Source organism: Pan troglodytes, chromosome 6, assembly GCF_028858775.2.
Source record: "Pan troglodytes isolate AG18354 chromosome 6, NHGRI_mPanTro3-v2.0_pri, whole genome shotgun sequence".
NCBI classification, from domain to species: Eukaryota; Metazoa; Chordata; class Mammalia; order Primates; family Hominidae; genus Pan; species Pan troglodytes.
In genome coordinates this window covers 167238393-167252407 of record NC_072404.2, presented here as the reverse complement: position 1 = coordinate 167252407, position 14015 = coordinate 167238393, and the positions used below count along the sequence as shown (strand labels likewise).

At 36.8% G+C, this 14015-nt stretch overlaps 1 protein-coding gene across 41 annotated transcripts in view; it reads left to right on the top strand.

Moving 5' to 3' along the window:
• KMT2C (lysine methyltransferase 2C) overlaps positions 1–14015 on the top strand; it is a 304403-nt gene that overhangs the window by 201082 nt on the left and 89306 nt on the right. For all 41 annotated transcript variants that reach the window (XR_010158721.1, XR_010158720.1, XR_010158719.1 and 38 more), the window contains 4 exons: positions 2511–2627; positions 8138–8239; positions 8432–8536; positions 13833–14014. Coding sequence is in view for 38 of the 41 variants with exons in the window: in XM_063815061.1 (XP_063671131.1) it covers positions 2511–2627; positions 8138–8239; positions 8432–8536; positions 13833–14014 (506 nt within the window). In the remaining 3 variants the exon portion in view is untranslated. The remainder of the gene's footprint in view (positions 1–2510; positions 2628–8137; positions 8240–8431; positions 8537–13832; position 14015) is intronic.

Sequence of the window (14015 nt, the reverse complement as noted above, 5' to 3'; positions counted from 1 at the left end):
AAGGTAATTAAGGACCTTTTCATTCATGATATCATAAAACCTTGTTGCTTAGAAAAAAGCAAAAGAAAAAGCTCCATTAATTTATTATGTTCTCATGGAGAAGAAATACCAAAATTGTGGCAGATTTCATTGTCTGGTTAATACCTTAAAATGACAAGGCTTTTTCCCCCATGACATTGGTTGATGGCTCTGCCAGTCCTTGAAGTGAGTTAAGTAGTGTGATGCATTTTGAAGAGAAAAAAATTAATTTGAAAAAGTATTAACTCAAAAGTTAAAATACTTCATTGACTGGAGATGACAGTTTTTCTTCATATTCTATATTTAATATTCTGGAATATGGCTGTTTAATTTAGACTAATCAAGGATTTTAAGGAATTCTAGATTATACTTTATTTTCTTTCATGACTGTAAGAACTATTGTTTTTTAACCTCTCTACCTCCCCCTGATATCATCCAAGATATTGAGGTATAAATATACCTCATTTGACAGTTTGATAATATAGACCACCAATTTTCACTTACTTTTTTTCTGGGTCAGCATTTCATGTTCGAGAAAATAAATTGAGAGATTACTGTAGTCTCGATTTTTAATCACTAACTTAATTTTTCAAAAATCTTTTATACCAATTTAAAAACAAAACAAACTCGGCCGGGCGCAGTGGCTCACGCCTGTAATCCCAGCACTTTGGGAGGCTGAGGGGGCAGATCACTTGAGGTCAGGAGTTCGAGGCCAACCTGGCCAACATGGTGAAACCCCGTCTCTACTAAAAATACAAAGAAATTTAGCCGGGTGTGGTGGCATGTGCCTGTAATCCCAGCTGCTAGGGAGGCTGAGGCAGGAGAATTGCTTGAACCCAGGAGACGGAGGTTGCAGTGAGCCAAGATCGCACCATTGCACTCCAGCCTGGGCAAAGAAGCGAGACTCCATCTCAAAAATAAACAAACAAAAAAAACCCCCCAAAAAACTAACCTGACCCCATCCATCTGTTGTGCAAAGAAGCTGATGCACTTCTCAAAAGGGATCTCAAGGAGAGCAGGGTAAGAGAAGACAGGAGTGGCAGTTTGAACTGGGAGGTGGCTGTATTTGTTACATCCAAAGGGAAAAAAGCCATTCCTCCCGTTCCTTTTGTTCATGTGTATCTATTTTATGCTTACGGTATCACCATAAATTTTTGACTTGGAAACCATTCTGCTAAATAGGGAATAAGTTCATTTCAAACTATGATAAGGGACATCAGTTGAAGATATGACATATTATTTAACTTAACTGTGAGGGAAACATCTAAGTATTTTCCTGAGCATCTGGATAATTTTAAATATACATAATTCATCTACTTAGGGAGGTGCCAGGTTTTTTCAAGGAGTAATTAATTAGTACAAACAAGGGTGAGGGGGCAGGGAACACCATACTCTGGTACTTAATGTCTGAAATTATCAGGGAATTTAACACATTTTCCCATAGGTTTATTTCTTGTGTAAGAAGTCAGATAAATTATTTCCATTTCAAGTATTTATTATTCAGATTATTTAAAGCAAAGCTTTCACAAAGCCTTTTGTCAGCTTTCCTATAATCCTCAAATAATTTTTCCTGGCTGGACGCTTTGGCTTACTCCTGTAATCCTGGCACTTTGGGAGGCAGAAGCAGGAGGATCACTTGAACCCAAGAGTTCCAGGCTGCAGTGAGCTGTGATCACACCACTGCACTCCAACCTGAGTGACGGAGCAAGTTCTTGTCTCAAAAATAAAAGTAATAACAATAATAATAAATTTTCCTCTAAATACAATGGTGAATGAGGTAGAAATGTTGAGTCCATAAGAGAACTGTTGGATAGTGAAGGAAACTGACTTAATTTTAATGAGAGGAAGAATACTGTTACACACTAGCAAAAATGAACTTTCATGCTGATGTAGCAGTACAGAATATGCTTCCAACCCAGGGACGCTGCAGCCAGACTTGCTAGCTAAGTGACCTTGGACAAGTTACTTAACCTTTTTATTCCTCAGCACACTCATCTCAAATGGGGATAATAAAACCTACTATATGGGATTGTTGAGAGTAAAAAATACTTAGATTAGTACATAGTAAGTACTCAATAGATGTTAGCTATTATTGTAATCACCGCGAGACCAGTTAATGAGAGAGTTCTTCCTTATACTTACTCTATATTGAATACAATTTGTTGCACTTCGAAATATCTGGATCAGGCTATAGTTGTTGTCGTCACCGAGAATGTAGGAGTGGGAAAGAGAAAAATCATGCAAAGGCTTGCTGATAGCATTCACAGTGACAGGCCTAAGGTATGATTCCAAGGTTGTAAGCATTTTATATTTAGATTTTTAAGTTGTGGAGTATATGTTTAAAGATAAAAATAATAAGCCAGGTCTCTTAATACTTATCTAAGGAAGTGTTTGTGTAACATTTAATAAAATGTTTTATCTCAGTGGCATTTGGATTTAAAAATTATTTTGGGCTGTCACAGAATGTTGACTTTTCCTAATCTGTTACATAGGGCCGTGGGTCTGGATTTCCAGGAAAGCGGAGACCTCGAGGTGCAGGACTGTCGGGGCGAGGTGGCCGAGGCAGGTCAAAGCTGAAAAGTGGAATCGGAGCTGTTGTATTGCCTGGGGTGAGGCTTGCTTCATGTATATTTTCTCTAATCTAAATGTCAGTTAATGATGAAAATCTCATAGCAAGTTATTTTCATCTTAAGAGTCATATAAATAGGTCAAAATGTTTATTTTACTGTCCTACTTTGCTTTTTTTTTGAGCCTCTGGTTATGTTTTCTTGTATATTTACTTTCTCATCCTTTCTCTTTTCTTACCTTCCTCTTTGACTCCTTATCTTTCTATGCCAACCCTCTCTAAAAAGTCAGTATGTAATATAGTTGCTCTTTTATTTAAAAAATTTTAAGATTGATAGATATTTGCTTACTATCATGTTATGAGGCTTTATTTATATGTGTATTACAAATATATTTGCTAACTACTAGCAAATATTTTATGTAATAACTTCGCTATTTTATTAAAATCCTGTTTTTAAAATTCTGAAATGTCATTTTAAGTATAGGAGACAGGTGAAATTGTTCAAGTTTACTACTAAACCAGGAATAAGGAAGCTTAGATTCTTGTCCTTTTTTCAAAAAGAAAAATTTTAAAACCAGGCTTATTGAGGTACAGTTGATATAAGCTATATTTGACATGTACAATTCCATAAGCTTTGATATATATATATATACACCCTTGAAAACGATACCACAATCATGATAGTGAATATATTCATCTCCCAAAGCTTCTTCATGCCCCTCTGTAATTTTCTGCATTCCCCCTGCCATCCGTCCTTGTCCCCAAGATTAGTTTGCATTTTCTAGAGTTGTATATAAGTGGAGCCATACAGAACTGTACACTTTTTGGACTGATTTATTTCAGCACAATTATTTGGAGATTCATCTGTGCTGTTGCGTTTGTTAACAGTGTACTCCCTTTTCTTGCTGAGTATTAATAAAACTGTGGATGCACCATGGTTGTAGACCTGTGCACTTTTTTTTCTTCTTCTTCTTTTTTTTTCTGAGACAGGTTATCATTCTAATTCCTGGCTGGAGTGCAGTGGTGCGATCATAGCTAACTCTAGCTTCGACCTCCCACCTCCGTCTCCCAAGTAGCTGGGCCCAGAGGTGTGTGCCACCACACCCAACTCCTTTTTTAAAATTTTTAATAGAGACAGCATCTCACTGTGTTGTCCAGGCTGGTCTCAAACTTCTGAGCTCAAGCAGTTTTCCCACGTTGGCTTCCCAAAGTGCTGGGATTACAGGCATGAGTCACCATGCCCCAGCCTGTAGTGTTACATTCTTGTAATGTCTTCGTCTGGTTTTGGTATCAGCATAACTACAGCTTCATAGAATGAATCAGGAAGTATATTCTCCTCTTCAGTTTTCTGGAAAAGTTGTGTAGTAGTGGAAATGTATCTTCTTATATTATACATTAATTTATTAGTGAAACCATCTTGGCCTGATATTTTCTTTGTGGGGGGTTTTTGTTGCGTTTTCCTTTTTTTTTTTCTTCTTTCTTTTGAGATGGAGTTTCGCTCTTGTTGCCTAGGCTGGAGTGCAATGGCACAATCTCAGCTCATGCAACCACTGCCTCCCAGGTTCAAGTGATTCCCCTGCCTCAGCCCCCTGGGTAGCTGGGATTACATGTGCCTGCCACCACGCCTGGCTAATTTTTTTTTGTATTTTTAGTAGAGACAGTTTTTCACCATGTTGGCCAGGCTGGTCTCGAACTCCTGATCCACCTGCCTCGGCCTCCCAAAGTGTTGGAATTACAGGCGTGAGCCACCATGCCCAGGCTGGAGTGCAGTGGCGTGATCTCTGCTCACTACAGCCTCCACCTCCCAGGTTCAAGCAATTCTCCTGCCTCAGCCTTCTGAGTAGCTGGGATTACTGGCACGCACCAACATGCCTGGCTAATTTTTGTGTTTTGGGTAGAGATGGGGTTTTGCCATGTTGGCCAGGCTGGTCTTGAACTCCTGGCCTCAGATGATCCGTCTCCCAAAGTGCTGGGATTACGGGATGAGCCACCAGTGCCCAGCCTGTGGGACAGTTTTTAACAACAAATTTTATTTCTTTAGTAGGTACCTATTTAGGTTATCTGTCTCTCCTTGCATAAATTTGCATCTTTCAAGAAATTTGTTCATTTTGTCTATCTTGACAAATTAAAGGAATGGAGTTGATCATAATGTTTCTTATTATTTTAATACCTGTAGAATCTGTAGTGATTTCACCTTCCTCATTCTTGATACTAATAATTTGCATCTTGTCTTATTTTTTTCCTGATCAGTCTGGCTAGAGATTTATCAATCTTATTGACCTTCTTGAGTCAGCCTTTGTTTTCATGGACTTTTGTCTATTTTCTTTCCCCTTTCTGTTTTATTGATTTTTATTGTCATCTTTATTTTTTCCTATCTTCTCACTTTAAGTTTAATTTGATCTTCTTTTTTTGTTTACTCTTACGTGTCCTTGCTTGGAAGGGACACTTGTGAAGTTTAGGTCAGAACTTTCTATTCTCCTTGGCTCATATCTGTGGTCTAGGAAAATGAAATTTCTATCACCTTCTGGATAAATCACACTATTACCTATGCAGGCAACAATAGCACGTATTTTCTCAAAGATTACCTTTGCCCTCAAGGTAGGTTTTATTTTTCTAGCAGTCTAACGGTCATGAAATAAATTATAAAATAAAAACAGTGGGTCTTCAAGCTAGATGATACTGTTTTCTTTCTTGCATGGACAATTATTTTAAAATATTTTGGTTTTTCTGCACTTATTATTTAAATATGACAGTATGACTCCCCACCCCCACTTGAATCTAGGGACATTGTAGTTTTCTACTGCAGACTTTGTTTCTGGTTTATACTGGGAATATATTGTTTATCATTTTCAGTGAAAGCATTCACTGGTTAAATTTCCTTTTAAAAATAATAATGGATCTTTACAATTTCTTTGAGCTGCTCAGTGTGTATAATGTGTTGAATTTTCTGTTAGTGGTTGGGAGGTAGAAATAGATACTTTATCTCTATTTTAGCCATTTCCATAATTATATATCTCAATAGTCTTGTCAATGCATCATTAGTTCTATGACTGAATTAATGATTACTTTTAGTAGTCACTTAATTTCTTACTGATGATGATGATTCTACTTTTGTGAATCATCTTGGATGATTCTCTAAAATCTTAGAAAGCTGATTTTGTTAATACTATGCATGTAACACATCAATACATTTTCTCTATTAAAAAAATTAAAGCATTATAGGTAGATCAGAATTTACCATTACTAACTCCTCAGTCCTTCTTATTTCCTTGTTATCAGTTTGGTATATTTATATATTAGGTTGATCCATATGAAATTGCCAATATTATTTCTGAACTGATGAAAAGCAGCAATTTCTTATGATTCAACCTATTATATATGCCCATAGACTACATATAATGACTTTGCATGTTTTTATATTATAGTGCTATACCTCAAATACTGTTCTGCAATTTATTTTTTCACTCAACAATGTCTTTTGATAATTTCTTTCATGGCAGTCTATACAAGTTTCTACCTCCCTACTTTTAAAATGTTGCGTAATTTTCTAATGTTTGGATTTGTCATTGCTTTACTTACTCCCTAATGATGAATATTGGCATTATTAACACTTGTAGTCATTAGGGTTCATATGACTATAAATTGCTCTTATAAAGCGTTAGTACTATCCATTAAAACTGCCTTTAGGCTGGGTGCGGTGGCTCATGCCTGTAATCCCAGCACTTTGGGAGGCTGAGGTGGGCAGATCATGAGGTCAGGAGATCGAGACCATCCTGGCTAACATGGTGAAACCTCATCTCTACTAAAAATACAAAAAATTAGCCAGGCATGGTGGCAGGCACCTGTAGTCCCAGCTACTCGGGAGGCTGAGGCAGGAGAATGCCGTGAACCTGGGAGACAGAGCTTGCACTGAGCCGAGATTGCACCACTGCACTCCAGCCTGGGCGACATAGTGAGACTCCGTCTCAAAAACAAACAAACAAACAAACAAACAAAAAAACTGCTTTTAAATATATTTGTATTGAAAAATACTGAGATGTAGTCCTTCTGTTTAGTTAACCAACCAAACTTCCTTCCTTCTTTTTTTTTTTTTGAGACAGGGTCTCGCTCTGTCACCCAGGCTGGAGTGCAGTGGCGTAATCTTGGCTCACTGTAACCTCTGCCTCCTGGGTTCAAGTGATTCTTCTGCCTCAGCCTCCTGAGTAGCTGAGACTACAGGCGTGTGCCCCCACGCTTGGCTGTTTTTTGTATTTTTGGTAGAGACAGGATTTCACCGTGTTGCCTAGGCTGGTCTCGAGCTCCTGAGCTCAAGCGATCCACCCACTTTAGCCTCCCAAAGTGCTAAGATTATAGGCATGAGCCACCACACCCAGCTGGTTAATCTTCTTTCAGTTGTTCCTCAAGAAAAGTAATTCAGTTGTTTTATGTTTTGACCTTGAACATAACCTGTTGTGTTTCAACTCTGTCTTTCCAGGCTTCGGTTGTAAGCTTTTTAAAGAAAGAGGATTGTATTTTATGATTTTGGCAGTGCCTTCCTTGTCTTCTTCTACAGCTTCTAGTTCAGAGCTTTATTTTGTTTCATAATCACTCTAGAAATTATTAACAAACCAGTGGGTACTTAGTTGATTTAGTCAAATAGAACTAAGTCCAGACTGAGCAATATTGGTTGATAATCATTTGGCTAATACTGAAATTTTGATGTTATTCAAAATAATATTCTAAAGCAGTGCTAATAGAAATATAATGAGAACCACATATGCAATTTAAAACTTCCTAGTAACCACATTAAAAAGTTACAGTGAGCTGGGTGCAGTGGATCATTTGCGGATCAGGAGTTAGAGACCAGCCTGACCAATATGGTGAAACCCCGTCTCTACTAAAAATACAGAAATTAGCTGGGCATGGTGGTGGACAACTGTAATCCCAGCTACTTGGGAGGCTGAGGCAGGAGAACAGCTTGAACCAGGAGGCAGAGGTTGCAACGAGCCGAGATTGCGCCATTACACTCCAGCCTGGGCAACAAGAGTGAAACTCCTCTCAAAACAAAATAAAGGTTATAGTGAACAGGCCAAATTAATTTTAATGCCTTCCATTTTGACCGATATATCTAAAATATTACCATTTCAACATGTAATATGTAATTATGTGCTGTATTTTATGTTTGCAGGACATCTCAGTTCAGACTAGCTACATTGCAGATCCCAAGTGTGTGTCATTAAAATAGTGATAGATTTGTGTGTGTACATACATATATTATCATTTATAGTTTCCTGATTAGAATTCTGCATAATCAAGTCTTACTAAGACAGGTTTATTATATTTTCTCATTACTTCTTGGTCTATAGGAATTCTACCTCTAAAGAGAGAATTAGGTGAATAATAAAATGTCACGACTCTATTTTACGGTAGTATCTTAGCATTAATATTTGGAATTGTTATTCTAGACCTTAGCCAAAGTATATGTTTTGATTATGAATTTTCTGAAGCTTTCCAGTTAAGTGTAAAACAAGTGAAAAATATAACTTCGTATTCTGTGTATTTTGCTTTTTATAGGTGTCTACTGCAGATATTTCATCAAATAAGGATGATGAAGAAAACTCTATGCACAATACAGTTGTGTTGTTTTCTAGCAGTGACAAGTTCACTTTGAATCAGGTTTGAACTTGACAATTTACTGTCTTCCTCATTGAATTCCTCCTTGCACATTTCTGCTTTATCTCATATACACAGAAGTCATCCAATATTTAGCTGTAGAGCTATATTAGTTAAGAAGATATTTTTAAAGTAAAATTTGTAGGTTTTTAGCTTAGTCTCCATTTAAAATATGTTCTGTTTTCTTAACTTCAGGATATGTGTGTAGTTTGTGGCAGTTTTGGCCAAGGAGCAGAAGGAAGATTACTTGCCTGTTCTCAGTGTGGTCAGTGTTACCATCCATACTGTGTCAGTATTAAGGTAAACATCCTTAAATTGAGTTAACAAATATGTATTGAATTTTTATTTGGTTTTAGTAGTAACATGAGCTCCCAGGTCTCACAATTAAGTATTATGATTATTAAACATATGTGACAGTATTTAAGTACTTAAAATACTGCTTTTAAGGGTTTCCTATCTCAAGAAATTTGCTCCTCTATAAATCTTATATTGTACAATATACTTGTCTTGAAAAAGTAAAACATAAAAATATATGCATTTAATTTAAAAGACAATTTATACTATTCACAAAGATTTTAGGTTTAGCTGATTCATTTTGTCTGCTGATTTAAAAAGCTGAGAACTGGAATATTTAGTAAAAAATTATTAGCCCATTCTGTTCTTTCCCGCATTCTCTCTCCTCTTTGCTCACTCGTATACAAAATGACATTTTCTCCTTATAGCCAAAAGAAACAAAACAAGTGTCATATTTAATGCAATTGGTAATAATCGAGAGTCAGCACTGCTCACTTTGAAGCATTTCAGGATAGAGGCTTTCTGGGGAACCTTTTAAGTGGTATCGTGTGCTTGGTTTTAAATATGGACAGGTCTCAATACTTCACTAGTTGTATCTAAGGTTCTTGGTTTTTTCTTTTTAAGAACTCAGTCTTAATAAAACTTACATATTTGAATAAAGTGTCATGGCCACTGGAAGCAAGCATGGAGGTATAGCTGTACAGCAGAGGTCTTAAACTGTATACTCCACAAGGAAATCTTTTCTAGTACTGCCATACCATGTAATATAAATACTAACCTCAGTTTCAATAACAGGTTGTGAACCATGAGTGATTTTTATACCTTTCTCCCCTGCCCTTCAAACATCACTGTATTATATCATTGTCAGTAAAATGTCAGTATAGTAAGCAAATCAACATTATCTCCTTCAGAATTCTTTGTTGATAACTACACTAGTATTTATTTTATAGGGTAATACAGGTTTTTTGTGAGTTTAGGAATCAAAATGAAAGATTGTAATTAATGCTATCCAAAATAGAAGACTAGTACGGTTAATTTATGTAGTCTTTTAAAATTAGTTGCTCATGGTATGTGACTGAAAAACACAGAGTATATAAAGCCAATTAAAAAAGAGTTATATATGCATAAAACATGTTTCTTTTCTTCTTTGTACTTTATATTCTGTATAAAAGTTGCTGCTATCATTAGATTTTGTTTTTTAGAATACTTAATGTTTTGGACCTAAGGAAATTGAATAAGATCCCTTTCAAGATAGTAATGTATTTCTTTTAACCCATCCAACAATTACCGAATTCCCATTTTACAGATGAGTACGACTTACATAAGTTAAGATTGGACAATTAGTGCACTATCAAACACATAGTTACTGGTAGAGCTAGAATTTGAATTCCTGTTTTTAAAAATTATGTGTGGTTCCTTTTACACGATGACACTGTTTTGGACAGTATAGAATACTGCAGTCTCATTGAGAAATACAGCAGTATCTAGAAATATACTAGGGATACGTGAATTGGCTCAGCTTGCATTTTTATTGTAGGAGGCAATTGTTTGTGGATAAGTTTGATACCTTTGAAGCTTCTTTTTAAGCTTGCTGGGGCAAGTCTAGAAAGCCTTCACTCTAAGGTGGATATTTTCAAACTTTATGGTTTTAGAACCTTAACACTCTTTAAAATTACTGGGGACTCCATAGTTTTTGTTTATGAGGATTTTAACTATGGACTGTTCAGCATTTTAGAAATTAAAACTAGGAACATTTTATAACACAAGACTACAGAAGCACAACCTGTACAATGTCAATGTAATATTATGATACAACATGTAGCCTCTATAAACACCACTGTATAATTGTGAATGAATTAAAGTGAAAAAAGGCAAATTAAATCTTAGTATTATTTAAACTTGTTTTAACTTTACAGACTCACTGGGGTTCCCTAGACCACATTTTGGTAGCTGCGGTCCTAGCATTAGTTTAACCCTATACTTAAGACTTGGCCTTTCTGGGATCACTACTGAATTCTACTCCCTGTTCACCAGTGTCTTTGTACTCTGACTGGTTGTGCTTCACTTGTCTTTGAGCCTTTTGCAAGCTGTGGTAATTGTGCAGCTTACAAATTCCCAGTAGATGTACTTTCCCCTGGTTGTGGGTCTTTGGGCTTCTAGAAGTACGGCTTGGTGTTCCACCAAAGACTTCAGGGGATCCTTTGTAGATTTCTGGAGCTCTTAGTCGTTATTGCTTCTTCATTTTGAGTACTGTGTCCTGCAAATTCCACTGCCTTGCCTTCCCTAACCTCAGCGAGGCCATTGATTGTACTCTGCTGAGGTTCTCCCTCCCTGGGCAGCGTTCTGGAAAATGTTTCTAGGCAGAATATCATAGGACTCCCTGAGTGTTTCCTTCCTCTCAGAGACCACTGTCTCCTGTACTATGTGTTGTCCAATATCTGAAAACAGTTGTTTCATACACTTTGTCCAATTTTCTACTATCTTATGGGAGAACAGGCTGGTCCCACCTACTCCATTATAGTTGAAGCATGTATCCGTATTAGATTGTAAAACATATCTGTAACAACTTTGGACATGGTACCATGGATGGAATCCTGGATGACATCTTATTTGAAAAAACTTTTAAAACTAAGGCTAGACTGGTTCAACGGAAGAAAAAAATGATAGTACAACCCCAGTACCTAGGTTAAAAGGAAATTTCAAAGAGGGAGAAATTGTTGAAGTGTTGAAGTACTAGAAGTCAAGAAACACAAACACTAATGTTTCCATTAGATTTGAGAATAAGAAGGTCTTGACAAGCCTGGCTTAAGCAGTTATGAGTGGATGTGGGTGTAGAGACCAGACTGTAGTGTTTTGAAGAGTGAATATAAGCTGAGAAACTTGAGAGTTTGGTTATAAAAGGGACCACAGGTATCTGTGAAGAAAACTTAGTAGGAATGAAGATAAATATTGTAAAAATTCTGCCACTGAACACCTCAGATCTGTCTGCCACTTTATCTTCAGGTCATTGTTTAAGCCAGGGTCAGGCAGACTGGCCCATAGACTAAATCTGGCCCATTTCCTGTGTTTGCAAATAAACTTTTATTGAAATATGGCCATGTTCTTTTGTTTACATATATTTGTAGCGGTTTTTGCATTACACTGGCAGAGTTTTTATAAAGTTGCAACAGATCATATGGCCCTCAAAACTTTCTGTTTACTCTCTGGCCCTTTATTGGAAATGTTTGCTGGCTACTGCCATAAGCCACCCTGATCTTACCCCTAGGCCATTTCCTTCATTTGGGCAAATAATACATTAACTTGGTAATCTAAGACAAATTCTTAAAAATCAATAAGCTAATCAAAATAATAAATGTACATGTTTAAAAATCAAATGACATTAAAAGCCTTGTAATGGGCTGGGTGTGGTGCCTCACACCTGTAATCCCAGCACTTTGGGAGGCCGAGGCGGGTGGATCACTTGAGGGCAGGAGTTCAAGCCAGCCTGGCCAACACAGTAAAACCCCATCTCTACTAAAAATACAAAAATTAGCTGGGTGTGGTGGCTCATTCCTGTAGTCCTAGCTACTCAGGAGGCTGAGCCAGGAGAATTATTTGAACATGGGAGGCGGAGGTTGCAGTGAGCTGAGATCACACCACTGCACTCCAGCCTAGGCAACAGAGCAGAGCAAGACTCCATCTCAAAAAAAAAAAAAAAAAAAAAAAGGCCTTGTAATGAACAACCAACTCTTGTCTTACTCTACCTCCACGTCTGAGGCAGTCGCTTTTAATCTTTTCATGTCTTTTTTCTTGTGGTTAATGCTATAGCTCTAAATAATCAACTGGTTTACTGCTTTATCAATGCTAGATTTTGTTGACTTTCTGCTATGAATAAATAAATTCTGATTTAGGTCTTAAAATACATCTCCATCCTTCTCCCAATATAGTTGTATTACTATGTTTAGTTCAATTAATAAGGTGTTGGTTATGACTCAGTAAATGTTCACTGCAGGTCTAAACAGTATACTATGAGTTTCTTTTGTCTTTCATGGAGTTTTTTATAACAAGAAAGTAATAGTGACTCTCCATTCGTTTTTTGTTTTTACCTACTCTAGAACTATAAGATTATTTTTTAAAGTACTGTTTTTTTCTGGGAGAAGTCCTACACTCCTTCTAGACATTCCCTTCTCCTGCTCTGATATGTGCCAGTGGCTTCTAGGTATGTTGTTCTCATCCTTAAACTTCCTGGCCTGATGTCCTTTGTTGGATCTGTTGATTTATAGATCCCAAGTCTTCCTATTCTTTATAATACATCCTCATTCTGTTCCGCATATCTCTAAGTAACTTTATTAGAAAGGAGAATGAGGGAGCTGAATTTTGAGTCTTCCTGTGTCTACAACGTGTTCTGTCTTCACACATAGTTGCTTGTGTAGCTAGGTTGAGAATTGTACTTTGAAAAGTATTTTCCTGTAGAATTGGAAACTTATACTCTTCTAGCATCTGGAGTTGGGAAGTTTGGTGCCATTCTGATGGGTGTTCCTTTGAATTTAACTCTTTTATTTTCTTCTCTGGTAGCTTTTAGGCTTTCATGTACCTCATGATCTGAATTTTTATTCTGTACCCTCATTACTTGCAGTTTTATTATAATGTGGGCACTTGATTGGTTCTGTCTGAGGATTCTAGTCTTTTGAGATCTTTAAGAAGTTCCACAATCTTAATATTACATGGTGTGGCTTCCTTCAGGAGTTTATTAGGGATTTGGAGATTCCCAAATATTCTACTAACTTATACCCTTGAGAGAGGGGAGAATAAACAGAGGAGTGAATGTGAACTTCAGAATTCCTAGCTTCATAGTCTAAATAGAAATCCTCTAAGATCATAAAATGTCCCTAAGAACTCATGCCTTACATTAATTTTTTTGGTATTTTTTCTATTGATTCTAAGCATGGAAATGTAGATGGAGATTTTGTTGATGTATTTTCAAATTATGTATCAATAATAGGGAAGCTTACTTGATTTCTTTAAAATCTGGTCACTATTTCTATAAATATAGTGGACATTAAATGTACAGCATAAGGTAATTATGTGGACTTTAAAAAGGTGTTAAAATATGTGCCATTTTCTATTATTCTGCTCAGTAGGCTTCTAAAAGCGTGTATGAACATGCCCAACCCAGTATTGGGCCTCCGTAGGTGCTCAATAAATGTTAGTTGATTGCCTCTTTTCTGCTTCTAGGTACATAAGCACCATATTAATTTATATAGTATATTTGATTATGTTAGGTTAACGCATAAATCACATGGATTGGTTGTTTCTTTTACAGATCACTAAAGTGGTTCTTAGCAAAGGTTGGAGGTGTCTTGAGTGCACTGTGTGTGAGGCCTGTGGGAAGGCAACTGACCCAGGAAGACTCCTGCTGTGTGATGATTGTGACATAAGTTATCACACCTACTGCCTAGACCCTCCATTGCAGACAGTTCCCAAAGGAGGCTGGAAGTGCAAATGG